The following is an 18,869-nucleotide window of genomic DNA, read 5'->3' as shown; positions in this document are numbered from 1 at the left end:
TGGGCACAAGCCTAAAAGATTTATTGTTAGGAGCTCTTTAGCTTAATAAATTTCCTTTCTTATTTGTTCTTTTTGACTACCGAGTTCTTGTATGATTATTAATACGAAATGTTATGAAACCTAAACATTTCGACCATTTATTAGATATGCGAAATCAGAGTTCGATAACTGTCACAGTCTTTGAGGATCTAAAAGTGGAAACAACAGCAAATCTACTATATTACTCAACATTTAAAATAAGGAAATACGAACTAGTCGACGACAACTCATGACAAAAGAGACGAAACAATCTAAGAAAATGTGATCTAACTTTTTCTCTACTCTCATTTCACAACAATATTTATTTTTGCGTTGTTTCATAAAGTTTTCCACTTGTAACCAAAAAGACTACCTTTAAAGATTTTTTCTTTTAATAAGGAAAACTACGTTAGGTCTGCGTAATTCTTTAAATGGTACCAACAAAGATCATGTGAAAACAATATTTCAAAATTTCCACGATCTGTTTTTCTTTTCTCACAAGTCATGGGTTGTATCTGCCATTGCCATTGCTGTTTTCGTATTAATATAAGAGGTATAGTTATGAAATAAATTAGAATAAGGAAAATAAATTATCAAAGTCCACTTGAGAAACAATAGTAGCTTTTCAACTAACGAAAAACAAAAGAAAAACAAAACTTCCCATCGATTATAGCGATTATTATTTGATATAAATATGAAATCTCGATCTATTGTTTATTCACATTTACATTCACGTATTATGTCATTTTTCAAAATGAACTCACGGACTTAAACATTTTAAACAATTTCTATACTTCTGTTATCGTTTGTATATTCGGTTTAAAAGTTAAAAGAAGTCAAATTAAATATATTTTTTTGATAGAGAGAGAAGAATAAAGAAGAAACATACAAGTGAGAAAGCTCCAAAAAATCTCGGGCAGACAATATTCTTATTATCCATAATTTCATCCAATGTGATCTGTCTTTTCTATTGTACATACAAAATCAGCAACTAAGCGCTTCGTACTTAACCGGAATCGGTTGGTTAAACCCGGTCCGTGCAATCAAACTCCCAACCACCGTCAAATCTCTACAAAACACTCCTTTCACCACATTCACATTATTATTCGCCGCACCCGCTCTAATCGGCGTGTCCGTTCCCGCGACTCTACGCTGCTTAAGGTCACTTGTCACGACGGAGTAACCCTTTTGAATCAACCTGTATAGTAATAGAGTTGACATTCGAGCCCGGTCCTTAACCGAGTCTAATTCCTCCTCGTCCTCGGTTAACTCAAACCGGTCAATAAACGACATTGATCTCTCCGGTTTATGCTTTAAATTGAGCAGCAAGTAAGCTCGATCCAGCTCCGATCTCGAGCAATCGCGTCTGATTCCCATCAGAGCGTAGTAATCAACGTTTCCGATTCCTCCGTTAGCGATTCTCTCCTTCAATTGTTGAATCCTCGACGTCAAAACGCATAACTTCCCCGGTATCTCTCTGTACCGGACATTGTGCCGTTTCCAAACCGGACCGGGAAGTTTCCGGTCACGTAATATCGAATTGTAAAGAAGCTTCAAGTGCTCCAAATCGTGAAGCGAGTCAGGGAAACACCGCACGGACTCGAGCAAGGCCGCTCTGGTCTCCAACGCTCGGAGGCACGACGGATCCAACGCTAAGGTCTTGTTGCAGTCGGCGACGGACTCGGCGATTCTCCCGGCGGATCGGTACGCCGAGGCGCGGTGCATGAAGCACTCGGCGAGGAAGCCCTGCGGCGCGGCGCGGCGGCTGTCGAGGATTTTGGAGAAATGGCGGATTGATTCGGAGTAGAGTCCGGCGTCGAGAGCGGCGAGTGCGGCGGCGCGGCGGCGCAAGAGGAGCTTAATGTGAGATAGCACGTGATCGGATTCGGTGAGGAATCGCGCGGAGGAGGGAGGCGAGGAGCCGCCGCCGTCGGAGGAGGAGGAGAAGAGGATGAAGCTGTCGTCGGATAATGATATGCTCTGACGACGGGAGGCTGCGGTGGCTAACCGTTTACCGGTTTGGAGAAGAACCATCGCGTCCTCCATTAAACCAAGATGGCAACAAGCTTGACCAAGAACCAAGTATCTACAATATTCAAGAAATGATCCCAATCAAAACCGGGTCGGGTTATTTCATTAATCCACGTGTCAACAAATAGTGAAATTACCTCCACTGCCCTTGTTCGTTGCAGTTTTTACTCAACCCTGCCATGACTTTCTTCTTCAAATCGGAGACGGAGAAGCATTTGAAAGACGAGTCACCAGACTCACCACCGTGACTCGGCAACTCGTTCAGAAGGCTAACCGATTCTCGAGACGATTCGGACGAACCGATGCCGGAGTCTTCTCCGGAGAATTTAAGGCTCGGAATGTAATCGTGGAGCATATCTGCGACGTCTTTGAATCGACGGAGGTAGAGAAGCGATCTGGCTTTGAGCTCGAGAGCGAGCTCGTAGCGAGGAGAGACGGAGAGAGCAGAGTCGAGGAGGTTTAGAGCTGATTCGACGTCGTTTGGATCTTGGCTCGCTATCAGATTCTTCGCTTCCTTCATGTACTTATCCACGATCTTGAAAAAAAAAACAAAACAAGAACTCGATCAGATCGAAACAACGACAGTGCAGATGGGGTTGTCCGAAAATTATGGGAAGAACATAAACCTTCTTGTTACGGAGCCACCAGTGTTTCTTCTCGACATAAACCGCCATTGTTGTAGGAGTTTTCGTGAGACAATCAGAACTTTTCTCTCTTCTTGATCCAGAAAATTAAATAAATATTTAATATATATATATACACAGCCAAACACGAGAGAAGATGGAGATTTTTGAAAGTCATGTGAAGAGTTGAAGTGTCTTAAATACGGAAGAGTTGTGTAATAGAAGATGAGGGTCAATGGCGGATATACCCTTTGCGAGGTTCTTTGGATCCCCTTGGGGTTCCTAGCTGGCACAACACAAGACCACACTATTGCTTAGCCATTAGCCTTGCATGATTCCACCCTCATTCATTATTTCCTAAAATACAACATATAGTATTAACTATATTTTTTCTTCTTTCACGATAATAAAACAATTTTTATTTTGTATAAATAGTGAAGACTTCTAAATAGTTGCAAGCTGGAAACAGTGTTATAGTTCTGTTGTATGTATCTAGTTATTTACTAATCACCACAAGTCTCATTCAAAGCCAAAATACTCGCTTATAGTCATTTCTGTTTGTGCATTCTTTTAGTCTTAGCTATTTTAACTTGGATAAAACTTTACTACTGATATCCAAGCTTATATGGTTAGGTTAATAAGTGACAAATTGATTGCTAGCTGAAACGAATTAAACACACAAAACAATGAGTATTTAGCAAGCCACTTTGAAAAAAGTAGTTCTCGTAAGCCACAAGACTCATGCTAGTTTTATACTAATTGATTGTTACTTATATTATTACAGCAGTTTAACTTATCAAAGTTAAGTATTATGCCAAATCAAATAACAGCGTATAGTCCAATGACATATCAAAGTTTTATGTGATAATTTGTGAATTAATGGGTAAAACTAATTATTGAAAATATGTTTAAAATGTCAGTAGATATCACTTTTGTGAGATTTACTTTTCTAACTCTTATGTTAAATGATTTCTTAATTGGGGAAAGCTTTCGGCTTTATTTAATTGTTGTTTTATTTTTTCAGCTAATGCACATGTGTATGTATATCTATGGGTACAATACAGATAAAAGATTACCTGCTTTGTTTGGCTTTAAAGTCTCTCTCCAAAATAAAAGTACATTTATAGTATATTTTTATAAACGTGACAATGATGATGACTCGTTACGTGTAGTGACTAGCTAGTGAAAATACACTTATGATTATCTAGAGATGAAAAGTACTTCAAAATATAGAATTAAGATACCTAAATTATTTATAACAAAAATAAAAAAATATATATATATATAGTGAGCTAACATAGTTATTTATTGATGTATTTAAAAAAGAAATACAATAAATTTGCAAAAGTACAAAAGAAAATGTCTTCCAAAGCTCCAACTAACAGGTTCGCTTTTCGCAGTTGCTGCTGATATAGTGATATCTCATGCACGCAACAATTATATACCGGGTGGGACTCGATAACACTTGTGAGAAAGTGAAACTGAAACAAAGTTTAAGTTTGTGTTTAGTATTATTTTCTATATACACCGAGAGTGTTATAACAAAAATGCAATTAAATTCACAATGGTAAAAGAAATAACCTTTTCAATAAGGGTAATGAACTTTGTTTTTTTTTTCCTCTGTTTTTGTTTTTTGAAACTTAGGTAATGAACCCTTGAAAACGATAAATAAACGTTTATAGTTTTTTTTTCCAAAGAATAAACGTTTGTAGTTTTCGTAAAAAAACGTATATAGTTAATATAGCGTTCGTTGAGGATATTGTTTACAAAATTAATACTTTGCTGGCAGAAATAATAAGTAATTAAATACTAAGAAGGCAATGGTTGCGTTAAAGCCCAGAATATGACTTGTTTCATCTCAACGTGGAATTCTCATACACGACGACAATATCATAGAATAATCTATAATGCCTAATCTTGTTTTTTTAGAATTGATCTAAATTAAAATATTCCATCACAAAGAAATCAATAATGTTTATATGTTGAAGGGAATAAAGCGGAAAAGGGTCTCGAGGGGAATATATCTTCACCATTATTTGATGAAGACAAACCTCACTGAATTCGTCATAGCTTATTTGCGCTTAACTCTTAATTATATTTATAGTTTGTAATTAAAATTGAAACTTCTTTCTTTTTAAAGACCTTTTAAATAATTCTAATGGGATATAATGAGTAGGATTAGTCGGGCTTTGACCTAGACAATTTTCCTGCTTAATCAAAAAACAAAAAAAAAACAGAAAAAAAAACTGGTATAACAAGGGAGCCACCTCAAGGAGTAGTATTTTGACCTGTGAAATAGAGATTTATATTGACCCATTTATTAATCTATAAGTATTTCACACATTATAATTAGAGCATGTTCAAAATAATTTTTTTTTCTTTTAAAACTGAATAATTCCATAACTGAGTTAAAGCTGTTCAAACCTTATTTCATTTTTGAAATAATTACTCCATCTATGAAGTAAATCCATGTTTACTCTATTATAGAGCAAAAGTAGAATAAAGTTAAAACATTTATTATTCTAAATTTCATTTTGAAGTAATTCTATAACTTATGAAATGAAGTTGAAAATGCTCTGCTCTTATAACGATTTCGGACCAAAGCCTTTTTTTTTGGCAGAGTGCTCCATGGAAAGCTTAGTATGTTAATCATAGGCACCACGAGAAACGTAAATAAATGAAGCTTGCTTCTAATTCACAAACTCCCAACTAAAACAACTACTATTAGAGATTGTTAATTATATATAGTATTATTTTGGTACCTTAGTTGTGCCATAGTGTTGGAAAGTACAATCTTATGAGCTAAACCATATAAATTATTGCTCATTTAATTACAAATATTCTACGTTTCTGATTCGATTCCCTTACATACACAAAGAATTATCTCTCGAGCATCTTTTTGATTCCGAGAAAATTAACCATGACTGATACTTAAGGTATTCACAACATCATATTATATATGTATGTATATGTCTAAACTCTTAACCATGACTGATAACTGTGGTATTCATAATATCATATTATATATGTATGTATATGTCTTATCCTAGGAATAATAAATGATCATGTATGAGTTTCTATAATGAAGTTTTGAATTTGGCTCCAATTTGTGTAATGGACCAGCAAACAATGACATAATTTAAAAATAACATGACAAGTTCTCTATCTATCAAAGAGTCTGGTTTGGTTTCTTTCTATACAAACATGTCTTCGCAGGCTCGCAACTCATGTCTTCAACTCCTAACCTCTATTTTTTTTGGTATACTATTTAGTACTACTATATTGTAAAAAAAAACGGCAGTTTTGTTAACGGATGGAGTATTTTGTTTATTTTATGTCTGGGTATTCTGTGATCCGATGATTCTCGAGTTGTTCAAGGTTATATATTGGTTATAATTTTATGCACAGATTAGACAATTAAATAATACAAATGATGCATGGTTGCCAATTGGGTCATCTTGTGTTTAATGCTTCTTATGATTTTATTATTTGATTGGTATAAGATTTGGAATGGAGATAATCAGCGAAAAATGAGTCTACGTATAACATTAGGGAAATGAAATTTACTGAGCAAGATATGTTTATATAATATAGATCATTTAACAAAGAATCCAACAAGAAATTCTAAATAGTTTTCACTAAATTGAAACTTGATATTCATTTTTTTTGGAAAACAAATTAAAACTCTTTGGTTTAACTTAGTTTAGTTTTTGGATCGTGTTTATATATAGTAGACTAGTAGTCCATATGTTTATCATTTTTTCATAGTAGTTATTTGATTAATATTTTGTTTATAAATATGCAACTCTTGCGAATAATTTTTTTGTTTATGGATATACAGCTAAGGCTGCTAGTTCGTGTTGGTACGCACATAATTGAAGATCCATAAGGAAATAAATTTTAAAAGAAAAATTATGACATGAAACATAATGGTGGGTTATAAATATATGATAAAAAAATTACATCAAATTTTAAATGTTGAGGATACAAAGTGCCGAGTTAGAAGAGAGCAAGCCATTAATGTTTCAAGTGGGCAAACACATGTTGTGTTTTGGAATACCAACATTGCACTTTTCTTCCATAATATAAACATTGGTTCGGCCTTTCTGAAATTCGGAAACTCTTAGATGTTTAGTTGGTAATCAGCTGTTGAATTTGTATTTTTGTTCTAGATGACTATAAATTAATTAACTAATTATGCGACAGTACTTTTCAATATTAATTAGCAGTTTATAACGAAGGCATATGAAACTGAAAATAAAAAAGCTGGGTGGAATTAACGATTTCCCCTCTTATCGGATCCCTTCTTATATTTCTGCAGGAACAGCGTCCGAGTAGTCGTTGTTCGGTGGAAGGCTGGAAGCTTTACTAATACGATTTTTTTTTTTTTTTGGTAAAATACTAATACGATTTTTTTTTGTAACACAAACTATATAACAATTTTAATTAAAAACTGAAAAATCTGCTACACTAATTTTCAAAACTCAAAAAAGCTTTAAACTGTGTGCATTTGTATATCAGAACAAAAAAAAATCTGAACTCAATTTTTAAAAATATAAAAAATTGATGATGAGCGTACATGGTACCTATTTTTTTTGTGTTTCTAAACTCGAAGTTGAATATTCTAGAGACATATTCAATTATTCACCCTGTAGATTAGTCAAACTTAAGCCGAGATTGCCCTTATATTAAAATAAGAGGAAGGAGTGCGTTAGTTATATACTCCAAATCGAGAATAGTAAGTTTATAGAAATATGAAAGCAATCTTGTGAGTGGTCCATTAATTAGTTACCACTAATTTCGATTTATTCAATTGTCCACAGTTAGACATTGATTTGACTATTAGGGCTCTATTATGTTAATGTAATGTAGCGAGTTATAATAACCCCTTCCTGAGTTCTGATGAGATCGCATCAAATGGTAACTTGCTATTTAAGCTAATTAGTTAACAATTGTATTAAATGTTATCTCTTCTGTTCTCAATACGTGTTGCTGTCCAATGAGCAAAACTGGTTGTGAAGGCCTAAAGATTCCCTTTCCAAATTTTACCCACATCCACATGTGAAATTTATGATACTGTTTTAGTCAAAAAAAATTTTAATGATACTCCTTCTATTTTAAAATAATGTATTTTTACAAAAAAAAAATTGGTTCACATGTGTTTGCCCACTTGAAACATTAGTGGCTTGCTCTCTTCTAACTCGGCACTTTGTATCCTCTACATTTAAAATTTGATGTATTTTTTTGTCATTGCCTTTTGTTGTAATTCTATGATATTTGATTCGATCGAAACATTATAACGAATATATTTCTTATATAAACTTAAAATTTACTATTTAATTATTTCTTTTAATTTTACTAAATAATAAAGTTCATAATTGTTTACATTTTCTAAAATATTAATTTTATAAAATGACTATCTTTTAAAAAACAAAATTAATATATACATGGTATCTTTATCAACAAAATTAGCTGACTTAATATTTAAATCAACAAAATTAGATAATGTAACAGTTCATGTGGCAACTGATGTATGATTTTGCTAAATAACTAAACAAAATATATATTATTTGAAATTTCAAAAAAACATATATTTTTGCACGATATTATAGACCATGTAAAAATTAAACGTATCGTTAGATATAAAATGGTTATTTTCCCGACAAAGATACAAAAGTAGTGTAAAAGGACATTAAATGGTCTTTAGAAATTGTTAGAAACTATTCGTACAGTTACTTAAAAAAATTTAATCATACCAAAATGATTGACGCTTTTTTATATAAAAGATGTATTCTATAGTTTCATGAAAGTACAAGTGCCGTTTATTTCTCTGACGTTTTAACATGGTAGAATTGCTTTTTACTGACATTATAGAATTTCCTTTTGCTGATACTTTGAACTATTCATCAAATATATTGCTTTATCGCTTTATGCAAACTGCAAAGTAATTCCATACACACGTTTTCAGCTTTAAATATCATAGAATTACAACAAAAAGTCATGCACAATCTTTTTATTTCATTTGAAACTTTACCTTTATCAGTTAAGTTAAGATCTAATATTTAAGTCCATCGATAACAGATAAATCTCAAGAACCAAGAAAAAAACAAAAAGTGGATACGAAAGGAAACACAATTACACAAAACAAAACTACATATAGTACATAGCCAAAACACTTAAACAAGGTAAAGCAAGTATGAAGTTAACAAACCACAAGCCAAATAAAAGCTACTACACTGATTTTAAAGAAATTGAGGATTAGTCCGGCCCAAATCATAACCAGAAAACTAAAAACAATCTTTCGAATTATTACACCCAAAGAAAAGCAGGCCAAAGATTATTGACTACCAGATTATAGACCCAAAGAAAAGTATCTATGTAATTTGAAGGGAAGGCGTGTTATTTCCCCACCAGAAGTATCGTATCCCTCCATATGTCTCTCAAACTATGATCTCATCCTAGATATCCCCGAAACAAAAGTTCGAAACCTATTTCCCCATGAAACTCAATTAAATATTGGTTAAGACATTTCTCGGTATAATCACAAAACCAAACCGAGAAAACACGGTTTAATTAACCGAAACGGTTCGAAACTAAACATAAACCCAGATTGACCCGACCCGTTGACCCACCCTCTTTAAAATCAGAAAATCGACTTCCCGACGAACAAGAACCCTAAATCTCATTAATCAACTTCGATTCTCTTCTTCCCCCTAATTTCCAACTGTGAGAGTAAAGAGTGATGTCTGGGTCTTCAAATATCGTGTCTGGAGCTACCTCTGGAGCATCAAATGCGCGTAGAAGAGGTGGACGTTTTGTAGGTGTCCCAAAGAAATGTTGGTGTGGTGAATCCATCATTCCCTTGATGTCAAATTCGACTCCTAATCCTTACAGGAGATACTTTCGATGTGCATATGCAGCAAAGAAGAGGGTAATTTAGTTGTTATTCACGATTAGTCTTGTTTAAGAAAGTTACTAAAATCGCTTTTATATAGAGAATGATGATTGATTTCTGCTTTGTTGTGTATGTGTATTGTTTAGCTGGAGAATGATGATCATAGATTCAAATGGATAGATGAGGCAATATTGGAGGAGTTAGAATCGCTTGAATGCAAAAATGCAAGTATTGAGCAGTATGTGAAAGAGATTGCAAGAGAGAGATTGGTCGTTGAGAAGGAAGTTCTTGATCGAGTTGAGGCACAAGTTCTTGATCGAGTTGAGGCAGTATTGGCTGAAGAGAAAACAAAGATGAAGAAATTGATGATTGTCCTAGGCATTGGAGGTGTGATTTGTGTTGGGTCGATGGTGCTTCTCTCGTTCAAGAAATGGTGAAGCTTGATGAAGAATGTCTGTGTGTTGAGACTGTGTTGAATCTATGTTTGTTTTTCTTTAGTTATGAACTTGAATCTATGTTTGGTGTTGTAAGAACTTGCATCTATGTTTCTTATGTAGGATGATGATTTTAAAAGCTTTGTGATCACTTGTTTTAGAGCTTTGTGGTCATTTGCATTGAAAAGAGATAACAAGAAATGATAAAAAAAACAATGAAGCCAACATAAACCTGAGCAAGATAATGTTTAAATAGATACCACCATCCCTAAAGACACATCGGTTTGAACAAAAGAGGGTTACATAATTTTAAAACAATTTGAGACACCAAAACCCACAAATTCCGAGACTCTAAAAACACAAAAGCTGAGAGACAAAACAACACCAAATCCGAGACTCTAAAAACCACAAAAGTCGTGACCACCATCAACACATATCTTCATATCCATGGATGATATGACAACCAGCTTGAGAAGAAGCTTGCGAAGCAGCTGGAGAATGAGCTTGAGAAGCAGCTGGAGAAGCAACATGAGAAGGACCAGCTCTAGAAGCCTACCAAAAATGAAAATTAGTGAATCTTTGTTTGAGCTTACCAATGGTGAATTAGAAACAGAACAAACCTGTTTTTTACTATGAAACCTTGAGTTGTGATCAGGTTGGCCACATATTCCGCAGTGCATAATTCTCTTTTTATGCTTTGGTTGCTTCTTTGTTGGAGACTCATTAGCAGGTTTCTTTCTTTTCTTGTCAGCTTTAGTCATCTTCTTCCTCCCCGGTTGGTCTGGATCTGGTGGAATATGAACGTCCGGAGCACCCGTTTGAGGCCAAAATCGAGCACCTCTCACCGGAATAAGGCCATCAGTATAGTTTCTTCTCCACATAGATGTTCTGAACCACTTACATACGAAGTCCTCAGCCTTAAGCTTCTTATGGAGAATGACTCCATAGGCATGCTCACATGGAATCCCACAAATCTCAAACTTCATACACGTGCAAGTCCATCTATCCAAGCTGACACGGTGAGTACATCCACCCAACTTTGCTTCATACATTCCGTTGGTGCTTCTTGTAATTGTGCATGCAGTAGCTTTCTCCTTCTCTATTTTAAGAAACTCAGTCGCATATGGTGTACAAATACCTAAAAAAATAATGTCATTAGAGATTATTAGAGATTAAAGCATGAGAGGCATCATAGAGGGAATAAAAATAATCAAATAATCTTATACCTTTGTGACCATGAGAGATTGCCGATCGTTTTGCAATCCGAGCCATGGCAAGTCTTCTTATTGTCTCTAACATAGGGACAAATGGGAGTTCTCTTGCCTTTCCAATAGTGTTATTGAAAGACTCTGTGGAATTGTTTTCCACATCTTCACAATACGGCCCCAACCTGTGGTATGCTCTACACCAAGACTTCGGATTTGTCTTCATAACATCATCATATACACCAACATCGTAATTGAAAATCCTATCCAGCCTTTCCTTATATTCTGCTTCGTTGTAACTCCATGCTAAGCTCCATAAATAAGACTTCATGTCGCTTTTACTTCCATGTTTTTTCTTCAGATTCTCATAGATGTGTCTCACACACTTCCTATGCTCTACCTTAGGCAATTCCTCCTTAACTGCAGCTATCAAACCCTGTACCAAAAAGCCAAAAAAAAATAAGCAGGTTTAATTTATATAAACTTATTCAATTAGCTCAATTTTTAAGCAAAAAAATATCATAAAGACACTAACCTTTTGGCGATCAGACACGATAACAAACCCTTCACCATCATCAAGTCCTAAGTCTTCCTTTACCATCCTCACAAACCATGACCAATTATCTGTATTTTCAACTTGAACTACACCCCATGCCACTGGATATATGGCATTATCTGCGTCTCTTCCTAATGCCACCAACACTTGCCCTTTGATCTTGTGTTTAACGAAGCATCCATCAATTCCAAGCAAAGGTCTACATGTCTCCTTCCATGTCCTTCTTATGTTGTCAAAACAAGTGTAGAACCTGTTGAACTCATCTTTTCCTTCAGTATTTTTCGAAGTCTCAATCACCACAGTAGAGTCTTTGTTTGATTCAAGTATCTCAGCTGCATAATCTCGAAGACGAGCGAACTGATGATCATACTCAAACTCAATCCACTTCAGCGCCTTAGTTCTAGCAGCTTGACACTGAGCCCTTGAAACTGTGATCCCCCATTTCTCAAGAACTAGTTGTTCAATCTTCATTGGCATGTAATAATCCGGTTCTTCTCTGATTTTATCAATAAACAATCTGGCTATTTGAGGAACCTTCAGCATCGAACACTCTCCATTAGGCACACACGAATGATTCTCAACAAAGACTCTCACTTTCCAGACATTATCACTAGGCAGAACTGAATCATATATTTTCCATTCACAGCTTCCTCCCTCATTAGAACCCACACACTTAAAGCCAATTTTCTCCTTATCATACCTGTACTGCTGGATATTGTGGCCTGTCTTAAGAGCGTAGTCTAGAACACAATCTTTGAAACCAACCCCGTTTACGAAGGTCTGCTTTTTGTACAAGCTTCCATCACCGCGTTTGATGTGAGTTACCTCTGGTGGTTTCTTCTTGCAGCCTTTCTCTTCCTCGTCATCACTCTCAGGAATCTGATCATGGCGAATACAAGGCTCGTCGACAAACTCGTTGAGCAGGTGCTCAATTTCACATTCATCTCTCTCTTCTGCTTCTTCATCGAAGGTTTCTCCTCCATCGACATCATCAACTGAAGCCATCTCTCTTCTCTCTTGTGTTTTCTCTCTGTGATCTGTAGTTCTAGGGTTCTTAATTTCAATTTTCGATTGAAATTGGGTATAAGTGAAAGGGGGAAAGGGTTTATGAGTTTGTCGCTTAGGTTTCTAATTTCTGGTTTGATTTCTATAATCGGATCTTAATCGGGTCGTTAATTGGTCTATACTGGTTTAATTAACCAAAACGGTTGAAGTTTATAGGTTTAAACCGAGTTATTTATCTTTATGGGGTTATGGCTTTCGAACTTTTGTTTCGAGGAGATATAAGTGGTTTCTTATAGTTTCATGGGGAAATAGGTTTCGAACTTTCGTTTCGGGGACATCTAGGATGAGATCATAGTTTGAGAGACATATGGAGGGATACGATACTTCTGGTGGGGAAATAGCACGTTTTCCCTAATTTGAATTTCTACGTGCTTGTGGGCTGTGGCTATCGCTGGTGTTAAGAACTTAAGATACGGGTCTAAAGCACGAAACAAATACAGTTTGGTCCACCATAGTTGATGGAAGCTTTGGCCAAAATCTTACACCTGATTGGTCAGATATTTTGGTTTTAGTCGCATAAATAACAGCTTAATTTTTTTTCAACCGCAAAAGATGGTTTTGAGGATCACGTGAGTTTCTCGTGACCGGCGTACATACACACACGCACGTAACGAAACAACTTACGACTATAGCACATGCAGAAACAAAATACAAAGAAAAGGGATACACACTGAAACGACGCCGTAACTAAAACGACAACAGTTTATGGATTTTCTTCTTTGCCTTCTTCTCCTTGATAGGATCCAAGCTTGGTTTCCACCCTCTTCCCGACAACTGCCGGCTCAAAAACTCCGGCCTCCCTTCCTCCTCCGTCTCCGCCTCCAACTTTCCAACCGACGTAGCCGCAACCACCGCATCAACCGCCGGATTACTATTACTATAACTTCTAGTAGTAAACCAAGGAAGAATCCCTTCATAGTAGCTAAACGATGACCTTACCATAGCCGTGGCGCTAAACAGCATTTTACGTATCTCCTCTGACGTCATTACCGCCGACGATGATGATGACTTAGCTCCGCCGCCGCTACCGCTTCTTTTGGCCGGGAGCACCAAGTAGATTTTTCCCGGCTCGAGTGTGTTATCCGCCGGTAAAGGAGTCAGCTTCTTCTTCACCGTCTTCCCATCTTTGTTGAATGTTATCGACGATGGATCAAACTCGACAACGACGTGTTTAGGATTCTCCAGCATGATCTCAGCTACCGTCGTCTCTTCCTCTAAGTTTTGTACTCTTCCGTCGGATAATACAACTTTTCCGCCGGACATCGCCGCCGTTTCCAGCTTCCGGGAGCCGATTGTGTTGCCCATCCTAAGACCAGGATGATCGTATGCGTGTAAACTTATACACACGCAACATAACACACATGAAATGGTTTGGTTTGTATGGAGTTCGTTAAACGGTTCCATCCTTATACTTTAATGATTATTTATTCATATTATTGTATTGGTGTGGGTTTGTTGGGTGATCTCACGAATGCTTAGGGTCTTGATCCAACGGTTGAGAAACTCTTTTGCTGCTGGTACATCTATATCTACATCTACACGATTACACGTACTTAGGAACATGATTAATCCGGTTCTTAATTTGGAATTCTTAACTCATGATTTGATATTTTTTCTTTTACACTTTTCGACAAAGAACCGATTCTCATATCTCTTATTTAAGAGTCGGTTCTTAGTTTTTCTTAGTTAAAAACTAAGAAACGGTTCTTAGCCGAAGCTAAGAACACCCCCTAAGAATCCTGATTAATCATGGTCTAAGACTTCAATTTTTGTATATAATTCACTATTGCGTGAAACTAAAGTCAAAAACTGTTCAACCACACATGTCTATCTACTGGGTTTAGTTAACTAACTTCACAAAGTTATAATCCAAAGTTTAAAATAATATGAATTAAAAATTTAAAGTCACTACAAGAAACAAAGGCAGAGAGACACACGAGAAGCTAAGTTTCACGACATTTCTTACAACACATGCAAAAAGAAAAGAAAACGCAAGACAAAATACAAAACAGGATTTATAGAAACTTACTTGATGTTTTAACAATAATAACGCCATGTGTTGGAGAGGAGTCTTGGTGGGGCTTGGTTACTTGATGTACTGAGAGAGCCATTTGAAGCCTTCGCCATAACCCATCTTCCTGACGATGCTGCACATGAAAACTTCCAGTGGTCTTACGTTGGAATCCACTAGGTTCACTTTGCCCTTTCCCGTGGTGAAGTTGGAGAGGCCGAGATGGTAACGGAGCTCGTCCTCTGATGCGGCGTACGGTATGTCTATCTTGTTTCCAAGGATAAGGAAGGGGACGGTGGCTAGAGATTCGTCTGAGAGAAGTGCGTCCAGTTCCTTTTTTGATTCTGCGAATCTCTCCTTGTCGTAAGCATCCACTAGGTACACCACAGCATCCACCTGCAAACAAAAAAAAACAGAGTATAAATCATTGAAACTAACTTACATAAAACTCTTACCAGTGAAGAAGTTTAAATGAGTTGTGACATTTCGAGTTAAAGACTATAATTCTACTATGCTTATCGAAAAAGCGTTATACTCGGGATACTGGAGAATTACACTCGAGTGAAAATGATCAAACATAATGAATTGCCTATGAGCAAAACTATAAACCGGGCTTTCACTAGGAAGAAGAAGTGAACAATATCGATCGAGTATTAATCATCGAAACTAATATTTTACAATACTCTGCCACTGAAGAAGCTTGAATCAATTAAAACATTTGAAGTTATAGAGTCTGATTCTACTATTTATCAAAAAAGCTTTAGGACAACTGGAAAACTAAAAAGATGGCTTTCACAAGATGATCTAGCATAATGAGTTGCCTATGAGAACAACTACAAACTATGCTTTCACTAGGATGATGTAGTGTGCAATATCGATCTAATGGGTGGCTCGTGAGCAAAGTCTTCAATACAGAGACTATAGGCGATGCATGAGCAGAAGAAAACAGAAAGAACCAAAAGAATCTTCAGGGTATAAATCATCGAAACTAAATGGTTCACAAAACTCTGTCACTGAAGAAGCTTGCATGAGTTGAATCATTTGAAGTTACAGATTCTTATTCTACTATACTTATCAAAAAGCTTTATACTCAGGATAACTGGAGAACTACACTCGAGTGAAAATGCTATAACATGATGAAATTGCCTAAAAGGAAGTGTGCAAACTCAATCTAATGGACGACACATGAGCAAAGTCTTCAATTTAGGGACTATAAGGGGCAGTAATGAGCTGAAGTATGAGCAAAAAAAAAATCTCAAGATGCACTCTCTGATATGCTTTACCTTAGCGTAGTAGTCCTTCCAGACCCTGCGAGCAATCTGATGCCCGCCCAAATCAAAAGCCTTGAACTTGATTTTACCAATGCTAAGCTCTTCAGACGTCGGATGCTGCGTCGGCTGGTGCTGCACCAATCTCTGTTTCACCAATTTTCAATATCACACAGTATCATCTAAACAGATTTGTTTATATAAACAAATAAGCTTAGCTATCACAGTGACTACCACAAGAACAATAATGAATCTAGACTAAAGCATCTATAAACGGAAGGTTCCTAAATCGAAATTCAGCATCTCCTCCCAAATTAGAAACTTCTCAAACAGATTCAATCAAACCTATTAAACCACAAAGAGGATCGATCCGATAGCGAGATCGAATCAATTAGATAGAGACTTAGAAGAGATGGAGAGATCGAACCTCGTCCTTGAGCATGTGAAGCAAGGTGGTTTTGCCGGCGTTATCGAGGCCGAGGAACAAGATCTTAGCCTCTTTCTGCCATAACCCTAGCGAAGCGAGAACACCGTAGAACCAATCTATCATGAACATGATGATTACTCGCTACTACTCGATCCTCCACGATCGCCACAGAGAAGAGAGAGAGATCTTCAGATTCTTAATTAGCTTCGAGGTCGAGTAAAGACGAGAGAGGCGATTCTCTCTGTTTGAAAACGGCAAGCAGTGCGGATTTGGAAACGAAAAACGTACCCGCGTTGATGGAGTCTGCGTCTACAGAGAGGGTAAGCCCGGTTAGATTAGGCCCAGTAAGCCCAGTTTTAGATTTATATACGCTCCCATAAAATTTTGTGGGCCTTTTTAGTCAAAGAAATCAGATGATTGTTTTTATGTAAATAAAATAAAATAAAATCATACATTATTTATATTTTTGGCGGCGCTATTTAAGTTTATTTTTTAAAAAATTAGGCAGTTCAATTATATGCGTAATGATATTTCAAGAATATATACCAGAAAATGATTAGTCGGCGAGTTTTGGAACATTTAATGTTTAGATGTTTACTTTATACTAATTGGAAATCATCAACAAAAATCCAACGTAGAAAGATAAGATTGCAAGAAAAGAGCATGAGATAAGCACAAATGTCAGCCTCTAGTGTCCCGAAATAAAAGAAATTAATAATTATATAATATAATAATTAAACAATAATAATAACTAGACAGCTGATAATTATGCAACCCGTTGTTTTCGTTCTAAATATAAAAACATAAAAACATAAGAGTAAGGATCATCTACAGTATGATTCAAAATAGAAACTTGATCTTATACAGTTTTAAAAGATGTGTTTTGTTAAAGTGATGATATTAGAACGTATGGTCAAGTTCCATTTGGGTGTATGGTCTCATTTTCTTTTCAATAATTGAAAATACAAATTCTGAAAAATAAATAAGCCAAAAGAAAGAAGAATACTAAGATTGTATTTTCTTAAATTAAAAGTGGAGCCCACAAGTTTAAATTTCTGGTGTACTCAGCAGCAGCTGACCAGGCGACCGTTGATAAAGCAATCATATAATTCGTGAGCCTTTAGGCTTCATTTTCAATTTCACTGACAGATACACTTTAAAATATGGAGTATATAATTATACTGTTATATAAGTTAAAAAGGTCGAAAATGTTACTATAAGTTACATGAATTAATTATTGTACGTGGTTTCCTGATAAGGAGTCACAAGTCAGATTGCCATAATATATATCAAATAACCTTGAAAAAAACTCATCGCTAGGTACCATACTACCATAAGTTAACAGGGACTTTTTATCTAGTGTTGACATCCACGTTTTGAGCCTAATAAATCAGTTTATCATCTTTTTCTTTTGCTGGGTGATTGTTTACTTTAACCTATTACTGAATTTAGTTGCTGCATCGTAGTGAGATTGTAGAAACTTTTGTGTATTTTTTGGTTTATAAGCCTAATTAATTAATATACTAGTTGCCAAAATGAAGCTCCACGGCCACTCGGCCAGAATGTATCGACAATTTCAAGGAGAGAGTGACTTTTGATGTCATTTATTGTGATGGGTGTATTTAGTTTGTTGCTCAGCCAGCCAATCCTATGGTTTGACATCTTTAATCCAAATATATAAATGAAATTTTTTAAAGAAAGGCAAGAAATGACAAGAAAAAGTTTCGATGAAATGAAAGCTAACCTAATGTATTACTCTACTTTAGGGGCAATCGAGTTTTAAGATCACACACCACAATGATTCAAAGGGTTGCCACTATTCTTATGCACACAAGATACATCAATCAGTCTTTCATTTTTAACAGACATAACATTTTAACGTAAGAATAGTATCATCTCTTTTCTTTTTTCTTTAGAAGAGAATATTATCATCTATAATTTATTATCATATTGAAAACTTTGCCAATCAATACACAACTAACGAAACAATACATCAAACTCACGGTTTTAAGTGGTATAGATTTTTCAGGTTTCTTTCAGTATCTTCTTTGGTTCCAACAACTTGATCAACAATTTTATTATTCTTCAAACTTATTTCTTCGAACTTCAGCCATTATTTTATTCATAAAGAAAGAAAAGAGAAAAGTCGAGGTTTATGTTGACTTGTGTGATCTTATAGTTGACAAATTTTACGACCTTTCAGCGTGAACTCTGAATTTTGAACGAACCATTCGTCCAGCTCTTACCGAACGCGTTTTGTTTTATTAACTTCTCATATTTTATTACATATGATTTGGACATCATGTTATGGAAGATATGTGCTATAAACCCGTCAA

General features: G+C 35.7%; 4 protein-coding genes across 5 annotated transcripts; all 4 read right to left on the bottom strand.

The window, feature by feature from the left end:
• Nucleotides 1-928: 928 nt before the first annotated feature.
• LOC106345342 lies at nucleotides 929-3,109 on the bottom strand. The gene is made up of 3 exons (XM_013784557.3): nucleotides 2,676-3,109; nucleotides 2,187-2,584; nucleotides 929-2,104 (listed from the first exon to the last, which is right to left on the bottom strand). The coding sequence occupies exons 1-3, from the start codon at nucleotides 2,721-2,723 to the stop codon at nucleotides 1,003-1,005; spliced, it is 1,548 nt and encodes a 515-aa protein (XP_013640011.2). The 5' UTR covers nucleotides 2,724-3,109; the 3' UTR covers nucleotides 929-1,002.
• A 7,108-nt stretch (nucleotides 3,110-10,217) lies between these two features.
• Nucleotides 10,218-13,186, bottom strand: LOC111215865. 2 transcript variants are annotated; one of them, XM_048769563.1, is made up of 4 exons: nucleotides 11,742-13,185; nucleotides 11,228-11,642; nucleotides 10,622-11,139; nucleotides 10,218-10,553 (listed from the first exon to the last, which is right to left on the bottom strand). In XM_048769563.1, exons 1-4 carry the CDS (start codon nucleotides 12,765-12,767, stop codon nucleotides 10,428-10,430), a joined length of 2,085 nt encoding a protein of 694 aa, XP_048625520.1. In that variant the 5' UTR covers nucleotides 12,768-13,185; the 3' UTR covers nucleotides 10,218-10,427. The 2 variants fall into 2 exon arrangements, with proteins under 2 accessions (XP_048625520.1, XP_048625519.1); XM_048769562.1 differs by having other exon boundaries at nucleotides 10,218-11,139; nucleotides 11,742-13,186.
• Nucleotides 13,187-13,325: 139 nt separating this feature from the next.
• LOC106435596 lies at nucleotides 13,326-14,632 on the bottom strand. The gene has a single exon (XM_013876501.3). It carries the CDS (start codon nucleotides 14,229-14,231, stop codon nucleotides 13,515-13,517), a length of 717 nt encoding a protein of 238 aa, XP_013731955.2. The 5' UTR covers nucleotides 14,232-14,632; the 3' UTR covers nucleotides 13,326-13,514.
• Nucleotides 14,633-14,692: 60 nt separating this feature from the next.
• LOC106435602 (GTP-binding protein SAR1A) lies at nucleotides 14,693-16,812 on the bottom strand. Its single transcript, XM_048769564.1, has 3 exons — nucleotides 16,534-16,812; nucleotides 16,122-16,253; nucleotides 14,693-15,234 (listed from the first exon to the last, which is right to left on the bottom strand). Exons 1-3 carry the CDS (start codon nucleotides 16,660-16,662, stop codon nucleotides 14,914-14,916), a joined length of 582 nt encoding a protein of 193 aa, XP_048625521.1. The 5' UTR covers nucleotides 16,663-16,812; the 3' UTR covers nucleotides 14,693-14,913.
• Between the last annotated feature and the right edge of the window lie 2,057 nt (nucleotides 16,813-18,869).

Source organism: Brassica napus, chromosome C9 (assembly GCF_020379485.1).
Source record: "Brassica napus cultivar Da-Ae chromosome C9, Da-Ae, whole genome shotgun sequence".
In the NCBI taxonomy this organism is placed as follows: Eukaryota; Viridiplantae; Streptophyta; class Magnoliopsida; order Brassicales; family Brassicaceae; genus Brassica; species Brassica napus.
This window is presented reverse-complemented; position numbering and strand designations above follow the sequence as displayed.